At 35.0% G+C, this 27,621-nt stretch overlaps 1 protein-coding gene across 2 annotated transcripts in view; it reads right to left on the reverse strand.

Moving 5' to 3' along the window:
• Positions 1-5,112: 5,112 nt before the first annotated feature.
• MLF1 (myeloid leukemia factor 1) overlaps positions 5,113-27,621 on the reverse strand; it is a 33,623-nt gene continuing 11,114 nt past the window's right edge. Inside the window, exons 2-8 of one of the 2 annotated variants that reach the window (XM_032262346.1) lie at positions 17,328-17,475; positions 16,202-16,246; positions 13,024-13,107; positions 11,741-11,869; positions 9,848-10,007; positions 7,329-7,458; positions 5,113-5,487 (exon numbers count right to left, since the gene is read on the reverse strand). In XM_032262346.1, the coding sequence (XP_032118237.1) occupies positions 5,382-5,487; positions 7,329-7,458; positions 9,848-10,007; positions 11,741-11,869; positions 13,024-13,107; positions 16,202-16,246; positions 17,328-17,475 (802 nt within the window). In that variant the 3' untranslated portion in view covers positions 5,113-5,381. The remainder of the gene's footprint in view (positions 5,488-7,328; positions 7,459-9,847; positions 10,008-11,740; positions 11,870-13,023; positions 13,108-16,201; positions 16,247-17,327; positions 17,476-27,621) is intronic. The other variant, XM_032262357.1, reaches the window with a different exon arrangement.

Below are 27,621 nucleotides of genomic sequence, written 5' to 3' on the forward strand. Positions count from 1 at the left end.
TAAGTTCTTGAGCCAAAGTCAGACGTCAGAGTCTGCCGACTCTCAAGAACAGACCTATTCCTGCAGGACTTAGTCATTGACTTGGAGCAGCCCATGGGAATACCGTTATCACATAAAATGCAGAAATGGATCAGACCACAGCCAGCTAACCCCTCTATCAATTAAATCCCCTGTAGTTGGCCAGCCAGGTGTAGTCTCCTGAGTTCTATACACATGTAAAAGAAGAAATTTCAGCCTGATGGTAATGTTATTATTGATCAGTTCATTGACAGGACCATCATAAGTTCTTAGATCTTCTATGACAGGAGTGATTCATGTGCCATATTCCAATGACTAGACCATGCTGTCCCCAAACTAAAGAGATTCCCTGCAACTGCCAAGAAGCTAGGACTCTGATGTCACTCAAAGAGGACAATGGACACAAATGCAGGGTTATTTTAGCTCCTGAGCAGAAATATTCTTGTTCTATACTGAAGGGTAGATATTATATGACTACAATTCCAGAGGTGGAATTCTAGAGGTGATAAGGAAGCTGGAATTTACTATAAAAACATTGCCATATGTACAGATAGTGATTGCTATAAGGAGCACGAGTATGCAGTTAGTAAGAGTTCTGAAGACCCTGATAGAAAATGGAGGTAGCTAGGTAAGATCTTAAGTTTACTCTTCACTATCATATCACATATAGGGTTCATGGAATAGTCAAAACCTCTTTATATGTGAAGAATAAGAGAGAATTTTGTTAGATTACAGAAACATTCAAATAACATGGCTGCTGAAGAGAAAAGACCGTAATTTCAGTCATATTGGGATACTTAACTTGAAATAATGTGATAAATACATGCAGTTTCATGCCTTGCTCATTTAGGAAGAACTAATGATATGACAAGAAATTGCGTATGTTGGAAGCTCCTTCCGCAAGACCTGTGCCACTTAAAATATATGGAAAAGCAAAGCAAATTAGCTGTAAACATATGGAAAAGGATCATACTTCATTAATTATCAGAGAAAAAGTACAAAATTAAGATAAGGAGATAATATTTTACATCTATTAAAATTTGTAATAATAAAAGTTTGAGAGGTAACATCCACTACTCTCTTTGGGCAAGGGATATTTAAAAAATGGACATTTCTGGGACATTCATTGGTATGAGTATAAATATTATCTTTCTGTAAACCAATTTAGTAAAATGTATAAAAAATTTGAAAATAGCTATACTCTGAATTGGTAACTCCGTTCCCATAATTTATCTTAAACAAATGATCAGCAATACAGTTATGAATAAAAATGATATTCATAAACTTTTACAATAGCAAAAATTTAAAATAATTTGAATAGCAAATATTTGGAGGGAAAGTATGGTATAGCTATAATTAGACTTTGATGAAAACAATGAAACTGAAGATCATGCTTTCAAAGAATACTTATTGTCCTGAAGAAACAGTTACTCGAAAATGTGAAAAATCAGAATATACATTTTACAATATCGATTTTGTTTTTAAGATTCTATATATCCACATAAAAGGACTAGAAATGAATACACAAATCTTTTGTTGTTTGGGGGCATGGGACAATGGGCACTTTCTATTTTAGCATTCTTCTGCATCTTTACATTTTCCATAATGGATATTATCAAATAGTGAAGTCAATCATTTTAAAAAAGGAAAACAAACTGAGAAAGTTCCAGTTATTGGAAACACACTGATTTTGGTGAGGCAAATTTTAGGCTACAGTATTACAAAAAGTCATTTTTTTTAAAAAAGTGAACTCTATGCACCATAGAAACAGGATTATTAATGTCTACATCCCACAATCATATTTGTATCAGTTTATGATAGTCTATAAACTATTTTAAGATTATATATTCACTATGTAACATGTTGTATATTTTTCAGATTACTATTTTGTTTCCACTCCTTTCATGCCATATCATTCTTCAAGTACCAAAGTCCATAGCTAGTCTTTTTCTCTCTGCTCTAATGTTTAAGAATTAATTCCAGAGTTTATAGTTGTTAGTGGGAATAAGAAAAAATGTGTATGCTCTATTTATCTAGAATGAGAAGTCTCATCTCTAAAATACTGCTTCATATATTTTAATGCTATGTTATTAGGTACACATAGACTTAGAACTGATGTATATTCCTGGTCAATCTAATCTTTTATTTAGCAGGGTCCCCCTTTATAATCTAGTAGTCACTTTTGCCTTACATGTTTTATTATAATATAGATATACCAACTTTCTTACAGCGAATATTTGCCATTATATCCTCTGTCAACCTTTTAATGTCTTTTGAATATGACTTTTGGAAATAGTATAGAGCTAGATTTTTAAAAATTTGAACTGACAATTTTTGCTTTTTAATCTTTTTGTCATTACTTATATACATATTTGCATTTATTTCTCATCTTTTAAAAATGCTTTGTATTTATCTTTTCCTCCTTTCTTGCCTTGAGATTGAATTCATTTTCTATTTATCTTCTTCAGAGGTGTATTCTCTATTGTCGGTTTTGTGGTTACCCTATTTTGATATGCATTCTTAACACAGCCATAAGTTAATCATTTATTTTTACCTTGAACTTTAAGAATACAAGGACCTTAGAAAATTTTAATTCTGATTATCTTCTTATAATTTATATCTATTGTTCCTTATTTTAATTCTAGCTGATTTCCCAAAAGATTCACCATTAATGTTTTTATAAGTCTGAATTTTTTTAGAATTAGCAAATTATATGGAAAGTATTTTCATAGATTTAAACACATTGACTTCTCAAACTACATTTGAGAATGTAGTTTCACTCTTGTCACTCAGGCTGGTGTGGAATGGTGTGATCTCGGCTCACTGCAACCTCCACCTCTCGAGTTCAAGTGATTTTCATGCCTCAGTCTCCCTAGTAGCTGGGATTACAGGTGCCCACCACTATGCCCAGCTAATTTGTGTATTTTTAGTAGAGACAGGGTTTTACCGTATTAGCCTGGCTGGTCTCGAGCTCCTGACCTCAGGCAATCCGCCTGCCTTAGCCTCCCAGAGTGCTGAGATTACAGGTGTGAGCCATTGCACCTGGCCTTCAGACTCTTTTAAGTAGGCACATGGTACATCACTTTAAAAGACCCTGCAATAGACCACAGTGAAAAGAAAAATTATAGTTCTCCCTATAGTAGATTTCCAAGAACAAAAACAAAAAGCATTCTCATGAAAGTAACAATAATGTATATACACATGAAAAACAAGCTTCTATTTATTTCATTTAAAAAACCTCATGAACTCATGTAAAATAATTCATTGGCTCATAAAAGGAGTGAATATAAAATATTAATCATAAAATAAACCATCCTACCCAGTATGTGTATGTAGGTTTTTGGAGTCTTGCTCTGTCGCCTAGGTTGGAGTGCAGGGGCGCGACCTCGGCTCACTGCAACCTCTGCCTCCCGGGTCCCAGTGATTCTCCTGCCTCAGCCTCCTGGGTAGCTGGGATTACAGGTGCCCACCATGATGCCCGGCTAATTTTTGTGTATTTAGTAGACAGAGTTTCACCATGTTGGTCAAGCCTGGTCTTGAACTCCTGACCTCAAGCAATCCACCTGCCTCAGCCTCCCAAAGTGCTGAGATTACAGATGTGAGCCACCGCACCCAGCCTGTATATACTTTTAAATAATTTAAATTTACAGACTAACAGTATTAAACACCCATCATAAGAAGTTGTTGCAAACAAACATTCTGGGTATAGATATTATTTTTTTTATGGTACAAAGATAGAGTTCACTTTTAAGAAAGAAACAGAACTTTCCTCTATACTACCACCTCAAATCTTGCCTCACCACAATCACTAATAATGATCTGATGTACAGGAATTATACTGTTAAACACAATTATTTATTAAAGTGTGTTTTTAGATTTTACTACAATGATTCAAGTTCTCATCAGAGTAATGATTTAGGCAAAAGGAAAATAAAGTATGTACTTAATTAAGACTTTGCTCTATCAAGTTAATATATACAAAGGTGTTATTTAAAATTTGTGCCTTATGACAATTTCCCAATGTATTATGGTATGTTTGTAGTATACTGAAGTGTGCCTAAGAGGAAATTTTTAACTAAAACATGCTCAATTTCAACAATGAATTAACACATTTCTATTTTATTTTAATGACTAAAGGCATAAAACACAACTAGTAAAATTAACAAAAATATGATATAAAAAGTTAGAGAAGTATGAGAATAGTCATATAATTTTACTTATAAAATTGAAAAGAAAAATTCTTAGGATTATAGAATGATTGTGGATTTTGGGGGCTTTTTCCTTGATAGAAATATTAAAAGAACAGATATAAGTTAAGATTTTTATATTCTTTTAAACTGCAAACTAACTTTGATAAAAACAGATTAATCGTTAAATTCTAGAATAAAAAAGTTAAAGTTGATTTTAACGGTATCGTTAAAAACAGTAACAACTGAATTATTAAGACCTTGTTCAAAAACACACATCAGCTGTCTAATAAATTTTAAGACAATCTATCATTCTGGTTTGGAGAATACCACATGTATTTTTCTAAATGTCACAGAAAAAGCTAAGCAGAGTTTCTCCAAGGACTCTCACTTGGAGAGAGTGAATGTTTTAGAATGTTAACCGTGGAGATAGATGAAGTGGTTTCTGGGAAAGGAGAGCAGAAATATGCCACATTAAGAAGTTAAAGAGAATGGTCAGTATGATGTCTGATGAATGTTAAGAATGTAAATATAGAAAAGATACATTCTATAAAGAAATTATAACCAAAATAATTACGTACATTAGCAATTTAAAATATTTTTCTTTGAAAATAAACTATTTGATTATCTTGCCCTTTATCAAAATAATAACTAATTTCTCATAAAAGAGTACTAGTGTAGTTTTGCTTTATTATTTTTAAAGCTTTAAGCTAGCTGGCTACACAACATGTTATAAAGTTAGAGATAAATTATTTAAATCTTTATCAATATCACCCTAGTGCAGTGTTAGTAAAAAGACTTTTTTAATATTCTAACTTCTTATATTAATTGTAAGTGACAGAACTGCTGTGTAATCAATCTTGATAAATATAAAAGAATAGCCAACACAAAAACTGGGGAAGCAAAATCAGCATTTAAGCTTTAAAAATTTAACGTATTAAAGAGTTTTATATTAATAGGCTATTTCACAATTTACTCACATTGTTGAAAATCAAAATTTTATTTCTAAAAGAGGGACGATATAAAGCTAGGACATTAATGAGTATTCAGGTATCAGAAGAAAGTTGCCAAGGGCAGAACTAATTTAACAACAAGAGATTGGTCTTATGCATATTACCCAGCACCATTACTAACTGTTAAAACAACCAAAACTAAACAACTCAAATGCATGGCTTTTTATTTTTTGTTGCTTTTCACAGATGAGCCTTTGATGTGGAGTTTGTCCCCCAAAACATTTGATCTTCTTCCATATTCAATGGCTGGACTTTGGTGAGGCTTCTCCCTGAGAAATATACATGTGAATATTAGTATCATTTAAAAAATGGTCCGTGGTTTATAAATCAATAACAACATGTTAAAAACCACTGTAATATAAGTTTTATCTTAAAAGTTCCTTAATAGCTTTGAAAAACAAGGCAGACTATTTCAGTGAATTTAAGACAGCAACAGCTGTTTACTGGAGATAGATTTAACTGTTTACAGTTTAAACACTGTTTAATGTTACCAGTATGGCAGCCACTAGCCACATTTATATTTGAATTGATTAAAATCAAATAAAATAATTCAGTTCCTCAGTTGTACCAGCAGTGTTTCGATAGTTAATCAATAGCCATATGTGGCTAGTGATTACTACATTGGACTGAATAGATATATAGCATTTTTGTCATTACAGAAGTCATTTCAGAAAATGCCATTGGACAGTGTTGGTTAAGAGAAAATGCCACTGTTAGGGCCAGAAATTTATAGGTCATCCATAGAGAGCATGCCTTCTCTAAGTGGGACTTGGATTTCCTATTTAAACTTGGCACTGCTAGGTTTGTAATCAATATATTTTTCAAATGAGACAAATATCTATAATTCATATGGGAGCAAGTTTTCAATCAATTCAATAGAAAATATTAGGGGTCTAAATTCCTAAAGAAGTATTTTAAAAGAAAAGATCCTAACATATGAAATTCTGCTTAAGGCTTCTGATTTGCTTCACACCCACTTGTCCACAGCTGGTTCTGTGAAGAGTTCCACCTTCTACAGCAATTCTCCACTCTCTTATAGCTTAGAACAGATTTCTGTTTAAGGTCTGGTGAGGCCTTTCTCTTGAGTGTAATTTGATAGAAATTAGATAGTTTTCCATTTTCCCCCCAGGGAACCGCATTAAACTGTAGCTCTAAAGTATGTACAAAATGTATAAAAATCTCTGTAATCTTTATTTATTCATTTTTGAGATGGAGTCTGCCTCTGTCACCCAGGCTGTAGTACAGTGGCACAATTTTGGCTCACCACAACCTCTGCCTCCCAAGTTCAAGGGATTCTCCTGCCTGAGCCTCTCAAGTAGCTGGGATTACAGGTGTGTGTTACCATATCTGGCTAATTTTTGTATTTTTAGTAGAGATGGGGTTTCACCATGTTGGCCAGGCTGGTTTTGAACTCCTCACCTCAAGTGATCCACCTGCCTCAGCCTTCCAAAGTGCTGGGATTATAAGCATGAGCCACCACGCCCAGCCAGAAATCTCTAAAATCTTTAATATGTGGTTTTAGCAAATTTATTTTTCATAGTTATTTTCAAAGGAAATTCTAAAAGAAGCTAATGTTTTTTCCAAAATTCTTTGAAAATATCTAATACACATCAAATATGGCATTGCATGTACTGTTACATATTATACACGTGTCTGAAATTTCATTTACTATTAAATGCTAAATTTTGATTTGTTAAGAAAGTTGTTAAGTCTTCCAAATACACCCCCTCTTCCCTTATCATATCTCTAGGTATCTTTACCAGTGTGAAATATATGACTCTATCTATATCCAGATGAGAATCTGTTTTACAAGAATAACTACACTATAGTAAATTAGTTTTCCTTAAAAGGGTTTTGGTCTCTATCTTCTGAGGCATAGCTTACTAGTGAATTACTAACCATACAATCCTAAACTACTATTGATTTTTAGATATAAATTTAAATTTGTGTGGAATACTCACAATTTAACGTATTACATCTTTTTTAAAGTATTACATCTTTCACAAAGGATACTGTGGATACAACTTGTATGGTCATCAAAACTTTCTGATAACAGAAGTAAAATTACATAACTTCTTAAAAAAACAAATGATTTTATAAACAACTTTACCTTCTTTTAAGTTCTCGGGATCCAGGATTCTCATGGCGAACACTTCTCATTCTAGTGTCGTCTAGATTGCGTCCTGGTTTGTACTTCAAAACCTCACTTTGCCACTCATCATCAAAAGCACAAGCATCACCTACATTAGATATCAAGATAATGGGAATAAGTATTAAGGTATCAACTGTTGGTTACTGCCTTGCTTCCATATATTTTAGTCTAGGTTGGTGTTTTCATTAGTGTAACCTCAATATAAAGGCAGGGAGCTGCTTCAAATATAAGGGTCTTTGACTAGAGTAATATTTGACTTGAGTAATACTGTCTATTCCTCTCCTATTCCTACTAGATCTACTTTTTTCACCTGCTTGGGTATCATATTATTCTACCCAAAGGACCAGCTGACCCAATTATGACTCATAGTTTTTCTTCCTGGGTCATCTCATAGTGAATATGCTGTTCCTGTATACATGTATACTTCTGTGGCTAGCACTATCTTTCTATGTAACTTGACCTCACAAGTTTCTGTTGTCAATTTCCTAAGACAGGTTACTCAGCTAGAATGTCAATTCATGTTGTTATGAAGTAAGTAATCTAACTTCCACAATAGCAACAATAGGCAGATGATAGTACTTCTTTCAGACTGCTTTAAAATACTGTGTGCCTTCACTATATATTTCATCAAAATGTTGATTATTATGAAATACTCAGTATATATTTAAATGTGATAAAATTACAGAGGTTATAATTAAACACAGGTCACATTATCATGGCTTCTATCTTACTGCATAAGAATAATTTTATCAAACTCCAACGTTAATATAATTTCTTTTCTTCCTCCCTTCCCCCCAAGATGGAGTCTTACTCTGTTGCCCAGGCTGGGGGTGCAATGGGGCGACTGGGCATGCAATGGGGCGACTGGGCTTGCTGCAACCTCCACTTCTTGGGTTCAAGAGATTCTCCTGCCTCAGCCTCCCAAGTAGCTGAGACTACAGGTGCATGCTACCATGCTGGGCTAAGTTTTGTATTTTTAGTGGAGACGGGTTTCACCATGTTGGCCAGGCTGGTCTCAAACTCCTGACCTTGTGATCCACCTGCCTCAGCCTCCCAGAGTGCTCAGATAGCAGGTGTGAGCCACCGCACCCAGCCAGAATTTCTTTTTTAGTACAACACTTTAAACACTTTATTATGGAAAAACATTATTCAAAATACTTTCTGAAAATAGGAGATGAATCCAACTAAATTTTAATATAATTTCATTATTAAATTAATACAATAAAATATGAAAGCTTAATATTGATTTAAAAATTAATAAAAATAATTTAAATTTATTGATTAAATTTGTAAATACATTGTAATATAATTAAAAACTACGGCCAGGCATGGTGGCTCACCTCTGTAATCCCAGCACTTTGGGAGGCCAAGGTGGGTAGATCACCTGAGGTCGGGAGTTCAAGACCAACCTGTCCATCATGGAGAAACCCTCATCTCTAGTAAAAAATACAAAATTAGCCAGGCATGGTGGTGGACGCCTATAACTCCAGCTACTCAGGAGGCTGAAACAGAATTGCTTGAACCCAGGAGGCGGAGGTTGCGGTGAGCCGAGATCATGCCATTGCACTCCAGCCTGGGCAACAAGAGCGAAACTCCATCTCAGAAACAAAACAAAACAAAAAAACTACAGGGAGAAGGATTAGGACACTAGAAGGACTTAAATGCATTGAAGAATAAATACAAAATCTAGTAAAAGAAAAGATTTACTTGAGAGAGACAGAGACATATATGCAATCTAACATATACCAGGAATTAAAATCCTATCTATACAAAAGCCTAAGTGCTCAACAGTACAGAATGATTTAAGTAAAAATTATGGCTTATTTATAATAAAACTTTTAGATAACCACTTAAAATGTTTTTGAAAAATGGCATCATAGGTGATTTTACAATTATAATGCTAAATTGAAATAAGTACAATATAAACTATATAAAAGTAAAATACTAACTTGAGAAAAAAGTGTGTGTGTATACATATATATATATATATATATAATGATTAGTAAGAAATACATTAAAACATTAATAGTATTTTGAGTTTGGACTATGGATGACTTTTTTCTTTATACTTTTTTTTAATAAAAAATACTTCCTGGCAACTTTCATTTTATGTCTTTATACTTTTCACTTTCATTTAATGTCTTTATACTGTCCAAATGTACTTTCTTGATAATCAGAAAAAAATATTTAAAGACTCATTTTGCCTACTGAGTAATAGTATTACTAATAACAATGCAAAAGATTCCACTTTTGAAGTATAAAATAAAAATAAATAATATACCATATTGCCAAAAATCACTATAAAAAAGAGCTCTCCTATAAAAGGATGGAACCACAATCCTATTACTTTCACAAGGTATTCACTATACATTATTCAAAAAGTACCTCTTATGACGTTTCTACAAAAAATGTTCATCAAGTACAGTTGTTATTTTAATCTTATGAGATAGAATTTTTTTGTGTGTGTGATAACTTACTTTCATTCATATTGATGAACTCCTGGTTGACCTCTTCATCTCCAGTCTTCTTGTTCTTTGACTTTCTAATTACATGAGCTCGGTCACGGATATGATGACCAATAGCCATTTTTTCTAGTCCACTGTCAGAATCTCTCATTGCTTTCCTGGTTTCCTTTATCTACAAAAATAAAGAAACAAAAGATATTTCATTATTATTTAAACATATATATATATATATGTATATAATTCTAAAATTCTCAGGGCCAGCTTACCTACTGAGGTATGGCCATAGATCTACTGCTCTAAAAATAATGTGTACTCTGTTCCACTATTAACTTGTGGTCAAATTGTGGTAGTAAGTCTCTGATATTTCCTGAACTCCTTGAAATGAAAATGTCTGCAACAAACAGAACCCATACAATTCAACCTTTTTCCAAATTAAAATCAAATATTAAAACAAAAGTAACAATTATAATTTAATGCCTTCCAGACTACCTTGGACAATGTAATAGAGAGAAGTTTATGATGGCATTCCTACAAATAAGGGCAACTAATTATTCATCAGTCATGTTGATTGGCTTGAATCTCATGATTCCCACCTATCAACTCTGTGGAAGTGTTATCAGAATATTTATGATAGCTATTAACATGATTTACTGTGGGACATATACAATTACATTCTGTTTATCTTTAAGACTATCACACTTTTAGAATTAAAATGTTTGAGATCAATTAGCAGAATTATGGCAAGAGCATCATTAAAAGGTTCATTTTTATATGGAAGAACTAAAAAATAAACTACTTCACACTCATTAGACTGGTAAACCTAAATTTCTACCATAAGTACTAACAAGGAAGTAGAGAAATGGAAACTCACAAACCACAGTTTGCAGAAGTCAACAGCTTCAATCACTGTGAGACAGTAGTTTGGAAATGCTAGGTTAAGATGAAGGTATACATACCCTACAACTCAGCAATACCATTCCTAGACTCTTTGTATAAGGGGCCATGTATAAAGATGAATCAGTAAAAGATTAGACTCACCTACATATCTAACAACAGAAAATGATTTAAAAATCATGGTACATTCATATTTTGGATATTACATAGAAGTTAAACAACAGCCACATGTATCAACTTGAATAAATCTCAGAAGCATATTACTCAGCAAAGACAAGTTGCAGAGGACACATGCAATATGATACCCTTTATGTAATGTTGGGAAACCTCGAAAATAATCCATTATATTTTTTATGATATAAACATAAATAATAAAGTTGTAAAAACATGCATGAAAATTATAAACTCCAAATATAGGAAAATGGTAATCTCTGAGGAGGAGAGAAAGGGAAAGTAGACCACAGAGGAATGTATTAGAAGCTTTAACTGCCTCTGTACATTTTTGCTTAAAAAAATAACAAAGCAAGAGACAACTTGAAGCAAAGAGAAAAATATTATGATATGACTAAACTGGGCGGCAGGAATATGGGCACTTACTATATTATTCTCTATATCCCTTTTGTACACTTAAAACATTTCGAGTTAAAAAGTTAATTCACTTCAAATGTAAACTTAAAAGTAGACATTATGTCATGAAACAAAGGCTTTAGTGTTTTACCTTGTCAACACGTAAAGGTAATAAACATCAACAGATATTTACATGAAAAAAGGCACTGTCACGGGGGTGAAAATTGCCACAAACTAAGTAAATAGGTTGAGCTTTAATGGTTTCCACAGTGAGGACAACCTTAACCCCAACTCCCACACCTTCCTCCTGTCCCCCAGCCACCGTGTACCAGATCAAATTTTAATAGTTAACTACACCTATGTCCCCAAACCTGTGATACTTCTAAAGACAGTCTATCATTCCACAACTTTATAAAGCTCTAGGAATGCTTATAGAAAACTTACTCCTCCTGGAGCTCGACGGGTTTGAGTTGTGGCCTGAAAAACCTTTGGCGGTTCATCTCCTACTTTGGAGTAAGTCATAACTGAGGAAGAACAAAATGAATGTCCATTTGGATCCACTGAAAGTTGACCCTACAGGTAAACAAATTGTAAATTCAGAGTTGGTCAAATATAAATAATTATAGCCAGAGAGTTCAAATAAGTAACAACAGTAGCTGTAAGTTCTACCTAAGGATACTAAACTACCAATATGGTGTAGCCAAAGGGCACATCCAGGTTCTCAATTGAGAAGTAACTTAAAAAAAAAAAAAAAAAAAAAAAAAAAAAAAAAAAAAGGCATCCCTAGAGTCCTAATGGTCATCCATCTTGGGTACCATCCCACTTGCCTTACAAAGACTGGTAAGTGACTCACTCAGAGATCCTTAAGTCTTTGGGTGCTTGTGGCTCAGATTTCAATAAAGATGCTATGCCCCCAAACTTGTGATACTTCTACAGTCAGTGGTTGACCCTTGTATGTAATCTTGCCAATCAAGCCAATTAGTTATACATCAAATTTCATACCACTTCCTGTAGGTACCAGATTGCTACGTTACTAAAACCAATAATGCCCTAGATTATTAGGGCATTCTGAAATGATCCATAGAATTCAAACTGGATGACTAGAATGATTTGGGTCTTCTTCAGATCACATCAAGTGACTGGTTTTAATGTTAAGTAGAAAAGAGAGTATTATTATAGTACTAGTTTGTAAGTATTTGAGCTATCAGGGTTTTATACCTAAACAACATTCATAAAATTTCTGTTTTCAGAGTTGTTTATAAAACCCTAAAACGTAACTCTTCAGATGTTACAAATCCTTTTAAGTAAACAGGCTATTAACAATAAAATTATGCAAATTCATATAAAATGTTAATTTACAATAGTGACTTTCAGTAGAATCAATGTATTTGAGGTTAACCTTTTTCCAATTTTTTTTTTAAATTTTGAAAGTCAACATTATTTTTCAAACTTGGAGGTTATGAACTCAATTTAGTAGGTTGTAACCAGGATTTTAAAAATATGAAATACACTAGAAAATAACTATATATACTGTAAAGAGCATAGTCCTTTTTTTCATGAAACTTTTGTTTCAAATACATTTATAAAGTATATAAATATTGCTTATTGGGTTAATCATGTAAAATATCTTTTTAACCACTATGGTTAAAAAATGTTTGAAAGCCACCATGATATATAATATACCAAAGTATACACAATGTTCTCAATGCTTTATTTTTAGTACTTACAAAGTTTCTTTCTAATTGCTGCACACGGTTTCTCATATTTGACAACATTTGGTCCATTGTCTGAAAAGGGCTGACATCTGTATGCTACAGAATATCAGGAAATTTGTTATTAACTGAGTACAACACAAAGGATGCAAATACATCTTCCAAGACAGCTAAAATATTTCTTTGGATTCATTTAGTAGAATCTCATGCAGTAATCAACCAGACAAAGATAACTTAAAGAGCATACAATAACAGTGATTAGTTAAGGAGAAAACTGAAGCATATACAAAATCCCAAAGAGCCAACATACAAATAATTAGGGAATTGTAACATTATAAATACATGTATGTACATGTGTATATATACACATATACATGTGCATGTATATATAAATACACATATATACCTGATCACTCATTACTCACTTTTTCAAAACAGAATTTGGTATATGTTAAACACTAAGTGATATATTTTCTAGCATAGGATAGTTTTCATATTTTTCCTTATCTCTCAATACTCCACCATGCAAATAAATAAAACCTGGGTATAAGATGCCAATGTCACCCCCAGCAGTACTTCATGGCTGAAAGAACCTGCCCCTCCAGTAAGTAGGCAGCCTTTCTCTCTTCATAGTAGGATCCAGGTGACAGAAGTCAATTCACTTTACTAATAGGCCTTCAATTTTCTGCCTACTGAAGGGTCAATAGGCTACACCATTGAAGCATCAGGTATGCTTCTTCAGAAAAACAGTTAAGAATTCCTCTAAACATCAGTTTCTCAACCAAGATTGATTTTGACTTTCAGGAGACATTTGGCAATAACTATACTCCTTTTTGGCTGTCACAGATGAGGACAGCATGTAACTAGCATTTAGTGGATGGAGGTCAGGGATACTGCTTAACATCCTACAACAGATAGGACAGTACCAGAACAAAGAATTACTCAGCCCAAAATGACAGTAGTGCTGAGGTTAAGACACTTTGTTCTAGGAAAATCTACCAGTGATTTTAGGTTTTATCACTGGAAGACTCAGCAGCAAATAAAAGTCAAGCACACATTCCAATGTGTTACCCAGTAAATCATCTGTTGTAAAATAGAAGGAGTTGCTTGGTTTAAGGAACTTCTCTGTTCAAGCAAGCAGAGCGCTGAATCTCTAAGGCCTGTTTGTGCCTATGCCTTCTATTGCTATTGGATTTTTACATATATTAACAATAGAATAGAAAATAGGTGGGAAAACCAAACTCCTCCTTGGAACCTGCACTTAATGTAGTTCGGAGCAACAAAGGCACATTTAGGAAGTATTAATATATATTAGAGTACAAAAAGGACTGAAGTAGAGTTTAACACTAGGCTGAGAATCCGTTCTTATTTCATGAGATATGGAAGGGTTAATCCAAAGGAGAAAAAGACAGAAAGGAAAAGATTAGACATTTGGGTATGTTTGCCCTCTTCTCAATTCATGGTCAAATCAACCGCCAAAAGATGTGTCTGCACTTGCTCTGGGGTGATCCAACACACTTGAGTGACAAAAAGTTGGGGTACAAAATGGAGTTGAAACTTCAGTGGGCCCTTAAGGCCTTCAAAAATTTTGTACACAGGGCCATTTTGTCGATTTTATTTACAATATTCCCAATACATATAAAACAATTTCTGGCATTTAAGAGGGTTTAATAAATATTTGTGGAATGAATGAAAAAATTATCTCTAGCTCAGCTCAAATCCATATATCCAATAGTCTACCAGATAAATCTACCTGTAAAACCCCAGATGCCTCAAATGCGAAACACCCAAAACTAAAATGATGGTTTTGACTACCCCACTCTTACATCTATACCGAATCAATGCCTTATCTCAGTGGCATTCCTATCTACCTCATTCTTCGTGCCAGAAAAATGGGTGTGGTACTCCCCTTCTCCCTCTCTATTGCTCTTTCAACCCTATCAATCACTAAGTTCTGGCCATTCATCCTTTTAACCCTCTCTCGAATGAAATAATTCATTTTTATCATCACTAATACTTTATCTAGAATGCTTCAACAGCCTTCTGACTTCACTGCCTCCACTGTAGTCTCTTCTAATCTTTCAAAAATCTGACTCTATTACCACTTTGACATTAGTCATCACTGCTTCCTCTGCTCTTAAGATAATGTTTACTTTCCTTACTATGGCCTAAAGAAGTCTCTGGTTACCTCTTCATCGTCATCAGTGTCTACTGTTCAACTTATACTCTGGGGCTAATTGATTCTAAACATCTTTAGTTACCTAGCCTCCAGGTCTTTGCACAGGTTGTTTTCTCTGTGTTGAACAGTATTGCTTTCCCCTCTCTCCTTTTCTGGCTAACTGCTACTAATCCTTAAGGTTCGGGAAGTATACTTGGATTGACCCACCCCACCTCAAAAGGTGCTTTTTTCCATCTGTGCTCCCTCCCATAGCATGCTGAACTTCCTGATCATTTTACTCATAACTGTGTTATAACTGCTTTTGTCATTTGTCTTACTAAATACTCTGGTCAGGAGGAACAAATGTTATACCTGTATGTCAAACTTCAAGGAAACAAAAAATTCAACTGGAGCACAAAAAAAAATTTTTAAAACCCTTTTCATGAGACTGTAGATACGAATGTTCCAAATTCATGTTATTTTCTGCTACTCCCTAGAAAGTGTTTAGTGTGCTGGAAGCTAGCATCACAGACACAGCACACAAACCCTAAGAAACAGGTGGTAGAAATGCTGGTTGCAGAGTAGCCATTCTTAAGTATAGACAAGAAAAAGCTGCATGGCAAGTTGGCAACAAAAACCTAGACAAAGCAGTCAATTTGTGTTTTTCCAAATGTTGTGCTTATCTATCTACAGTTTAGTACTTTTTTTTTAACCTTTTGGAAAGTCATCATAAGCATGTGGAAGTCCCCAACTTTCAAACACAACTGTAAGAATCCCCTTTGTAAATCACGCAAATATTCATCCATTAAAATCTACTTTTTTTGAAGATGAATTTTATATATGTTGAAATGACTTACTTCAGGAAACATGTGCCTAAACTTTCTAAGGTAAGTTTGATACATGAAACAGAGGTTTTCAGTACAAATATTAAAAAGCCATTATGAAAGTGAGATTGCATGCCAATTTAATCGGTCTGAGTTAATAAAAAATAATTGTCAGAAAATATTGCTAAAATGATTTGTGTCTGATATGAACCATACCACCAAAACTGCCAAAAGGCATAAGAGAACAATTTGTTGCCTGGAAAAACATCCAATTAATTTTGATTATGACATTTATTATATAGAAGTTTCTCAATTTACCAATTAAATGTTTACTGAGTTTCAAATATCTACATTTCAATTGCAGAAATTCATCTTTATAGAAACCCCTGAGGACTTGTTATCTTAGAACTATCATTCCTGAGGCTGAAAAAGCAACAGAAATAAAAGAGGCAAAAAAGAATGGTTACAATATATAAATATCCTGTTTTTTTTAAAAAATTTTTAGTTGAGTATGTTTGTAGCCTCTAGCTTTGCTCTAAGGCAAGACATATGAAAATATATTGCAGTTGCAAGGCTTTTGAGATACAGTTAAAGGTTAATCTAAAGTCCATAGGTAACCATATGGAAGATTGGTGTTTCCTGGTCCAATAAAGATAATCCTTTGCAGCTTTTGATATTATTTTCAAGTATTAAAACAATTCGTATGGGAGAGAAAGGAAAAGCCAACCCTGCTCACTCCATGTGAAAGACATTAATAATCATGATTCGTGAATGTGGAAACTTGTGTTTTGGCCTTTCCTTCTATCCATCTACAGATTTGCATTCAGAACAGGAAAATGGGACTGACAACTTTTCCTTTCAATTTCTCTCTTTTGCTAGACAGTAATGTGCTAAAAGCTTCCAGTCTTAAAGACAAGTATGTATGCCTGTGAAGGCACTAAATCAAGGCCCCCAAATGTGGAACATAGAGGATGAGAGATTCTTTCAGTTACTATACATATAAACTTTAGGTAGGTGCTTGTCTGTTCTAGTTTCAGATATGGGAGGACATTATAAGGTGAGAAATGTATACACAAATATAAAAAATAATGGTTTAAGTTTGCCTTGTAATATATAACCTATGGTCCTCAAAGTTTTGGTAGCACAGTGGAATTCTATATTGCTGACAAGTCACTATTCAAGGATTTAGCTTTCCAAAGGTCCCCCTTTTTATATAATAGTTATTTCTAAAACAAGAATATTAGTTATGTCATATCATTATATATACTTCTGTAGTACTTTTCTTCAAATTTCTACAGGTCTTTTTCACTAACTGTCTTTGAATAAAAAAAACTTACAGTCAAAGTATCTTCATCATCATTATGTCCTCTACGATTATGAGCTCTCCCTCTACCATCAGAGATACTGAGCAAATCTCTTCCAAAGGGTTCAGAAAAACTTCTCATCATCTGTCGCATATTTTCTCGGTGTGCAAGAATGGATTCACTGTTGAAAATATACATCATCAAGAAAGATTCAGTGTTGGAATTTAAATAAGCAGGCAGCTAAATGCCACAAAGAATTATTTTGGGATATGTTTGTTAAAGAGATAAAAGAAGAGTAGAATAGAATTCTATTTTATTCGGAAATAGGATAGAATTATCTCACAAAGATCCATTTATTAGATGGTTCCCTACTTACAATAGTTCAAGTTAAAGTTTTTTGACTTTACTGTTATATGAAAGCACTATGCATTCAGTAGAAACAGTACTTCAAGGACTCATACAGCCATGCTGGTTTTCACTTTCAGTACAGTAGTCAATAAATTACATGAGATATTCAACACTTTATAATAAAGTAGGCTTTATGTTACATGATGTTGACCAACTGTAGGCTAATGTATATGTTTTGATGATACTCACTAGGTTAAGTGTATTAATGCATTTTGATGTGTAATATTTTCAACTTGCTATAGTTTCATTGGAATGCAATCTCATCATAAGTTGAGAAGCATCTATATTGATAAATAAAATTAATGAAAACCTGTTATTTTTATCCATTATAATTCACTTAATGCATAATAAAAATACACCTTTATCCCATATTGCATAAAAATGGTAAACACAATGTAACACGTCTCAGGTTGCTTAAGCTAAAAGAAATGGCAAATAAAGGAATCTGAAAAATACTGTTTTCAGGTAGAGGCCATTTTGGGCAGTCAATAACATAAATTCTGGAGAGGATTAATAAATACTGACTGGTTTATTTTTAACTCTTATGTAGGAAATATAAGGATTGAGAACTATAGCTATGTTATGACCACTGTAAAGCTACATTTTTAAATAGACAAAGTCAAAGCTATAGATGATGTTTATGAAGCTAACTTTCTAAAAACTCTAAATACTAGGAATTACCACATAACCAAAATATGTGTACCAACCAACAGTGAGATGGTTAGCAATTCAGATTCCTATCTACCACTGCCACCCTCCCTACCCCAATCAAATTTACTTGCTCTGAATATGATTAGTAGACATGCATCTCTGATATATATTTTTTTTTAACAAAGGGGATCATTCTGTCACCTAGGCTGGAGTGCGGTGGTATGATCTTGGCTCACTGCAGCCTCAACCTCCTAGGCTCAAGCCATCCTCCTGCCTTAGCCCAAGTAGCTGGTACTACAGACATATGCCACTGTGCCTAGCTAATTTTTATATTTTTTGCAGAGATGGTCTTGCCATGTTGCTGAGGCTGTTCTCAAACTCCTGAGCTAAAGTGATCTGCCTGCCTCGGCCTCCCAAAGTGCTGGGATTACAGGCAGGTGCCACAGCATTCAGCCTCCCTGATGATGTTAATTCAAGCAGTCCCTCAACAACCTTTAAGAAACAGTATCCTTTCTGTGTTTGTGGCTCCTGAATTAATTAGAACCTGAGCCTCTCCTCCTCAGCCTAAATTTCCTGCTGTAGAATAAGGGTAATATTGTATATCCCTGTTCTTGAAATTAAATAGTGGAATCTGAAAGCACAAAACAAAATATCTGAGTGAAAGTATGTTGAATAAATGTCCATTTCTCTTATCTCCTCTTCCTAACTCTTGTTTGGATGTCACTCTATTATTCCATCATTTAATACTCTCATGAAAAAAAAGAGTGATTTATTTTAAAAACACGGCAGGAATTACAGGCGTGAGCCACCTCACCCAGCCCAACGCTGAGGCAGGCAGAGCACAAGATCAGGAGTTAAAGACCAGCCTGACCAATATGGTGAAACCCTGTCTCTACTAAAAATACAAAAATTAGCCAGGCATGATGGCACCTGCCTGTACTCCCAGCTACTCAGGAGCCTGAGGCAGGAGAATCGTTTGAACCTGGGAGGCGGAGATTGCAGCCAAGACTGCACCATTGCACTCCAACCTGGGCAACAGTGAGACTCTGTCCAAAAAAAAAAAAAAAAAAAACACAAACAAACAAACAAAAAAAACCCGCAGCAATGATCACATTTCAGGCTCTATTCTGTGTGCTTTATAAATATCAACATGGTAATCTGATATTAACCCTTTCATCACAAGTCTTATTGAAGAATCTAATTTTTTTTTTTTTTTTACCTTATCACAATGGTTTCCCAACTATGTTCCAGTTGGACAGTTACTGATCCACTAGTCAATTCCTTATTCCTCATTCTAGAATTTAAGGTACACCATGATTTCTTGCAGTCCAATGGAACACCCACTCCTCCCAATAGTCTGGCCTCCTTTCACACTTCTCCACTTCAGTTACATTCTTCTTGGGTCACCCTTTCCCCTTCTAATTCCAATCCTCTGATGTCATCATGAAGAAGCTAAAATTTTCCTTGCAGCTCCAGATCAAAGGAATAAGCTCAAAAACTCTGTCTTCTGCCTGTAATTCCAGTTAGAAAGAACATTTCCTCTGAATTTCACAGTATTTGCATACATACACTTAGTCCAAAAGAGCTCAGATTTATTCATACATTACCTTGGATGTTAAATAAAGCATAACTGTTCCAAGTGTGAGTTGAAGATTAGCAAACTGCTTAACTGGATTTGTGCTTGTGTGTATAGACAGGTGTTTTCATTCAGCCTTGTTTAGGCATAATTTACATACAATGAAATTTACCAATTTTAGTTGTACAGTTTGGATTTTAACAAGTGCACAGTCATAACCTCCACCATAATTAAGATGTAGAACATTTCCATCACCCCAAAAAGTTTCCTTGACTTTTTGCAGATAATTACCTGCTCCTAACCCTAATTATCATGAATAGGTTTTTGTCATGATAGTTTGGTCTTTTCCAAAATTCACATAATGGAATCACATACTATGTTATCTTTTGTTTCTAGCTTCTTTCCCTTAGCATAATGCTTCTGTGATTCATCCATGTTGTTCCATATTTCAGTCCATTCAGTTTTATTGCTAAGTTCATACATATTATTATATCAATAACATAATCACAAAACTGTTTCTAGTCTTTAGCTATTATTAATAAAGCTGCTATGAATACTTACATACTAGTCTTTGTGAATACATACTTTGTCTTAAGTAAACACCTAAGAGTCAGGACTGCTGGCTTGTATTAGAAGACTGTGTAAATATTATAAAACTGTAAACTCAGAGTTCCAGTTGCACTGCATTCTTGCTGAAATGTGGGATAGTCAGATTTTAGCCATTTGAGTGGTAATGTCATAACATCTCATTGTGGTTTTATTTTGTATTGTCATTCATATATCTTCTTTGATAGAACTGTCCATTCAAATACTTTCCTCATTTTTAAAAATCAGGTTATAAGAATTCTTTATATATTCTGGACACAGACTTTTATCAGATATAGGTTTTAAATTTTTTTCCCCAGTCTTGGACTTGCCTTTTTTGTTCTCTTAAATGTGAATTTATTCAGCCAGACAACTATGGATCTTTGTTATGTCTTCCGTTTTTACCACATTTTGCTAATGTCATTAAGGATTTTGAGATGGGGAGATTATCCTGGATTATCCCAATGGGCCTAATGTAATCACAAGGGTCCTTATGAGAAGGAGACAGTAGTGTCATAATCAGAAGATGTTATACTACTGGGTTTAAAAATGGAGGTAGAGGCCAAAAGCCAAGGAACACAGCAGTCTCCAGAAGCTAGAAAAGACAAGGAAACAGACTCACCCCTATGAACTCCAGAAGGAATGTAGCCCTGCCAACACCTTGATTTAGCCCAGGGAAACCCATTTTGGACTTCTGATCTCTAACATAAGACAACTGCTGTTGTTTTAAGTCTCTAAATATGTGGTAATTTGTTATAGTAGCAATAGGAAACTAATACAAGTTTTATAATTTTAATTTTAAAATACGCAAAGGTCTCACTCCTCTGTTAAAAGTTCTTCTAGACTAGGAACTGTATTTTTATTCATTCATATTACAAAACTCTGTGCTTTACACACAGTATACATATAAATGTTTACAGAATTTGAACCATCCTATCTATATATCAGATAGTTCCCCAAACCATTTCTTTTTTTTTTCTTTTTATTTATTTTTTAATTGCATTTTAGGTTTTGGGGTACATGGGAAGAACATACAAGACTGTTGCATAGGTACACACATGGCAGTGTGATGTGCTGCCTTCCTCCCCATCACCTATATCTGGCATTTCTCCCCATGCTATCTCTCCCCAACTCCCCACCCTGCGCTGTCCCTCCCCTATGTCCCTCCTACAGACCCCAGTGTGTGATGCTCCCCTCCCTGTGTCCATGTGTTCTCATTGTTCAACACCCACCTATGAGTGAGAACATGCGGTGTTTGATTTTCTGTTCTTGTGTCAGTTTGCGGAGAATGATGGTTTCCAGGTTCATCCATGTCCCTACAAAAAGACACGAACTCATCGTTTTTGATGGCTGCATAATATTCCATGGTGTATATGTGCCACATTTTCCCTGTCCAGTCTATCATTGATGGGCATTTGGGTTGGTTCCAGGTCCTTACTATTGTAAACAGTGCTGCAATGAACATTCGTGTGCATGTGTCCTTATAGTACAATGATTTATAATCCTTTGGATATATACCCAGTAATGGGATTGCTAGGTCAAATGGAATTTCTATTTCTAGGTCCTTGAGGAATCGCCACACTGTCTTCCACAATGGTTGAACTAGTTTACATTCCCACCAACAGTGTAAAAGTATTCCTATTTCTCCACATCCTCTCCAGCATCTGTCTCCAGATTTTTTAGATCGCCATTCTAACTGGAATGAGGTGGTATCTCAATGTAGTTTTGATTTGTATTTCTCTAATGACCAGTGATGATGAGCATTTTTTCATATGTTTGTTGGCCTCATGTATGTCTTCTTTTGTAAAGCATCTGTTCATGTCCTTTGCCTACTTTTGAATGGGCTTGTTTTTTTCCTGTAAATCTGTTTTAGTTCTTTGTAGATTCTGGATATCAGCCCTTTGTCAGATGGGTAGACTGCAAAAATTTTTTCCCATTCTGTTAGTTGCTGATTCATTCTAATGACTGTTTCTTTTGCTGTGCAGAAGCTGTGGAGTTTGATTAGGTCCCATTTGTCTATTTTGGCTTTTGCTGCCAATACTTTTGGTGTTTTGGTCATGAAGTCCTTGCCCATGCCTATGTCCTGAATGGTTTTGCCTAGATTTTCTTCTAGGGTTTTTATGGTGTTAGGTCTTATGTTTAAGTCTTTAATCCATCTGGAGTTAATTTTAGTGTAAGGTGTCAGGAAGGGGTCCAGTTTCTGCTGTCTGCTCGTGGCTAGCCAGTTTTCCCAACACCATTTATTAAACAGGGACTCCTTTCTCCATTGCTTGTTTTTGTCAGGTTTGTCAAAGATCAGATGGTTGTAGATGTGCAGTGTTGCCTCCCAGGCCTCTGTTCTGTTCCATTGGTCTATATCTCTGTTTTGATACCAGTACCATGCTGGTTTGATTACTGTAGCCTTGTAGTATAGTTTGAAGTCCGGTAGTGTGATGCCTCCTGCTTTGTTCCTTTTGCTTAGAATTGACTTGGCTATGCAGGCTCTCTTTTGGTTCCATATGAAGTTTAAGGTGTTTTTTTTCCAGTTCTGTCAAGAAGGTCATTGGTAGCTTGATGGGAATAGCGTTGAATCTGTAAATTACTTTGGGAAGCATGGCCATTTTCATGACATTGATTCTTCCTAACCATGAACATGGAATGTTTCTCCATCTGTTTTGTGTCCTCTCTTATTTCGTTGAGCAGTGGTTTGTAGTTCTCCTTGAAGAGGTCCTTTACATCCTTTGTTAGTTGTATTCCCAGGTATTTTATTCTTTTTTTAGCCATTGTGAATGGCAGTTTGTTCTTGATGTGGCTCTCTTTAAGTCTGTTAACGGTGTATAGGAATGCTTGTGATTTTTGCACATTGATTTTGTATCCTCAGACTTTGCTGAAGTTGCTTATCAGTTTCAGGAGATTTTGGGCTGAGATGATGGGGTCTTCTAGATATACAATCATGTCATCTGCAAATAGAGACAATTTGACTTCCTCCTTTCCTATTTGAATACCCTTTATTTCTTTTTCTTGCCTGATTGCTCTGGCTAGAACTTCCAATACTATATTGAATAGAAGTGGTGAGAGAGAGCATCCTTGTCTAGTGCCAGATTTCAAAGGGAATGCTTCCAGTTTTTGCCCATTCAGTATGATATTGGCTGTTGATTTGTCATAAATAGCTTTTATTATTTTGAGATACGTTCCGTCAATACCTAGTTTATTGAGAGTTTTTAGCACAAAGGGCTGTTGAATTTTGTCAAAGGCTTTCTCTGCATCAATTGAGACAATCGTGGTTTTTGTCTTTGGTTCTGTTCATGTGGTGAATTACGTTTATAGACTTGCGTATGTTGAACGAGCCTTGCATCCCCAGGATGAAGCCTACTTGATCATGGTGTATAAGCTTTTTGATGTGCTGTTGCAATCGGCTTGTCAGTATTTTATTGAAGATTTTTGCATCTATGTTCATCATGGATATTGGCCTGAAGTTTTCTTTTCTTGTTGAGTCTCTGCTGGGTTTTGGCATCAGGATGATGTTGGTCTCATAAAATGATTTGGGAAGGATTCCCTTTTTGGATTGTTTGGAATAGTTTCAGAAGGCATGGTACCAGCTCTTCTTTGTATGTCTGGTAGAATTCGGCTGTGAACCCGTCTGGACCTGGGCTTTATTTGGGTGGTAGGCTCATAACTGCTGCCTCAACTTCAGACCTTGTTATTGGTCTATTCAGGGTTTTGGCTTCTTCCTGGTTTAGGCTTGGGAGGATGCAAGTGTCCAAGAAATTCATCCATTTCTTCCAGGTTTACTAGTTTTTGTGCATAGAGACATTTGTAATAATCTCTGATGACGGTTTGTATTTCTGTGGAATCTGTGGTGATATCTCCTTTATCATTTTTATTGCATCTATTTGATTATACTCTCTTTTCTTTTTTATTAATCTGGCTAGTGGTCTATTTTGTTGATCTTTTCGAAAAACCAGCTCCTGGATTTATTGATTTTTTGAAGGGTTTTTGTGTCTCTATCTCCTTCAGTTCTGCTCTGATCTTAGTTATTTCTTGTCTTCTGCTAGATTTTGAGTTTTTTTGGTCTTGCTCCTCTAGCTCTTTCAATTTTGATGATAGGGTGTCGATTTTAGATCTTTCTTTGCTTCCCATGTGGGTTCCCCCAACCATTTCTTGGCAAAATTACTAACTGTTCTTAATTAAAGGCTCTGCTCACCTTGGTGCTTGCTACACAGAGAAAAATCTATACTGCAACCAATACCTGCAGTCCTGAAGTTCTTCCTTAGTGACTTTTGATTTTAGGTGATGGGAAACTCCTAAAGCATACTCGGTTTTCTCTGGCCCAAGTATTTTAATACATGTGACTTACATGTCCTGATAATAGTTCCAAGGGCTTCTTGTGCTTCAGTTTCAGATGCTCCAGAGTAAGACCACCTGTATGTCTGAGAATCTACACTCTGAGATTTGTTTATGCCATAGAAGCTTATATCTTAATTTGGGCTATCCTGAACATGGTCTCAAAATATTGTATCTATGAATATCTGTTTCTTGAAGCAGAAACAGATGTATAAACTTTTTGTAGATTTGTAGTTCATTTTCTTGTCTTTAGATGATACCAACAAAACTGATGACTTAGACTAAGGGCAGTTTTAAATGTGTTATGCTTGTGATTTAACATGTATTAGTTATCTATTGCTGTTGTAACTTAGCAGCTTAAAACGACATTTGTTATGTCACAATTTCTATTGATTAGGAATACAGAGGAGTTTAGGTGGGTAGTATTGACTCAGGGCATCTGTAGGCTGCAATGAAGTTGTCAGTTGAGGCTTTAGTCCTCTCAGGTCTTAACTCATGGAGAACCCACTTCCAATTTCCTTCACATGGCTATTGGCTAGTCTCAAAAAAGTCTGCTTCTAAGCTCATTCAGGTAGACCTCTCCACAGTGCTGTTTCACATCATGGTAGCTCTTTCCCGAGCGTAAGCCATCGTGTAAGAGAACACCTAAGACAGAATCCATGGTCTTTTAAAAATGTAAGTTTGGGAGTGACATCTTATCAGTTCTTTTGTATTCTGTTTATTAGAAACAAATTAGTAAGTCCCAGCCCATGTTCAAGGGGGGATTACATAAAGGGATGAATGCTGGGAAGTGGAGATCACTGGAAGCCATTTTAATAGCTGTCTATCACACATAAATTAGTGGGTTCATTAGCTTACCAGAAACATATATCATCAAGTTTATCATATTCTCAAGTTCAACAATATCAGTACATTTTGCAGCATGCCACAAATAAATATTGATATTAGATGATATTAAGATAACAAACTTTCCGACAGGAAATTCAGAAGGTACATTAGAATAATCAACACGATTTACTCTTTTTTTTTAAATTTGTGAATAAATAAGTCAATGAGATACAAGAAAGTAAAGGACACATATAGATGACTATTTAAAGATTTTTCAGTGCTAAAGGAAAAAAGATAATAGCTTGCATATCAGGAAAGTTTTGGGAAGAGAGAGGGAAAGTATATTAGAAGCCTTTCTTTGCTAGATTAAAACAGTTCTCATTGGAATAGATAACATAAATTCTGATTATTTAATTTTGTAATCTTTCAATAGTCTCAGAAAAAAAACTCAAAAATTCCCTTGAATTATAACAGGAAATAACAGTTACACATCAGGCCATTAGTTCAGAGAATGCTGCCATTGGGGTGGACACTTCTTCAAGAGCTGATACTTTCAAGATCTCTTTTTGACTTGTCCTAATTCAAACTTGTATTCTTCAAGCTATCACTCTCTTAATCATCATTCATAGGCATACCATTCAACATAATAGTGCCAGGTTAATTAAAAGTTATATTTTACAGCACTTCAAACTTCTCAAACTATGTTATTAGACTGGACAGTAAGGGCTGTATGTTTTTTCTTGAAATTGCTTTATATAATGTTATTTTTAAGGAATCTATCTGTGGTAGGCAGAATGGTTCCCCTAAAGATATCTATTTCCTAATCCCCAGAACCTCTGAATATGTTACATTACATGGTAAGGGGGAATTATGATTACAGATGTAATTAAGGCTGTTGTTCAGGTAACTTTAAAATATGACTAGCCTGGATTACCCAGGAGGACTTCTTTAATTAAAGATCCTTTAAATCTGGAAGAAGTGACATAAAACTCAGAAAGATGTGATGATGCTTTTTTCCTTCCCTTCACCTGTCCATTAAAACTGCAAGGATTCTCTTGACCTTCCAACTACTGAAACCCAAAGGCCACTCCTATTATTCCTTGAATTTCAGCAGCAGGTATCTCTAAGTTTGATGGAAATGCACTGTTTTGAACTCCGACTGATAAACTTCTCCTTAATTGTTCCTTTTCCTTCTTGCCCTTTATAGAATTTCTGAGTGAAACAGATAGATTTCTGATGTCTCAAAATGCTGATACTCTCAGTCTTGAGGCAGCCAGTGAAGCTTAAGCCCTGGAGCTGGTTATCTAGGTTCCTGTCTTTCTCTGTCTCCTCATACCCAAGTACATGGACAAACACCTTTTAAACATGAATGACATTAAAATGTTGAAAAGCACTGCCCCCTTAAGACATGCTTTTTCCAGTTTTAATCCATTATCTGTTCTTTTCCCTGTCCTCTATGGACTACTTCAACTTGAACATGCTTTAAAAAGTCATTAGAGACCAGTAATTTGTCAACTACAGGTTTTCCTACCCTTGCACTGGTTCCTGAGGAGGCTTCTGCTCCAGTTAAGTTGTGATTCTCTGTATCTGCCTTTCTGTGATTCTCTGTATTCTGTGATTCGCCCATCTCCAATTATATGGGCAGAGATTTGCCCTATGACCTAAATTCTCTGCTAGATATAAGAAAAGCTGTTTTTTCAGGTTGTTCAGTTTTTGTTATTAGCATTAAGTGGTAACCTCTAAGCCTCTTACATGCCAGAATATTTTGAGACAGGGTTTCGTTCTGTCACTGTCAGCTAGAGTGCAGTGGCACGCTCATGGCTCACTGCACCCTCGACCTCCCAAGCTCAATCAATCCCCCAACCTCAGCCTCCTTAGCTGGGACTATAGGCATGCACCACCATGCCTGGATTTTTTTCTTTTCTTTTTTTTTTTTTTTTTTTTTTTTTTTTTTTT

Source organism: Sapajus apella, unplaced genomic scaffold (genome assembly GCF_009761245.1).
Source record: "Sapajus apella isolate SASKATOON/1434 unplaced genomic scaffold, GSC_monkey_1.0 scaffold4, whole genome shotgun sequence".
NCBI lineage: Eukaryota > Metazoa > Chordata > Mammalia > Primates > Cebidae > Sapajus > Sapajus apella.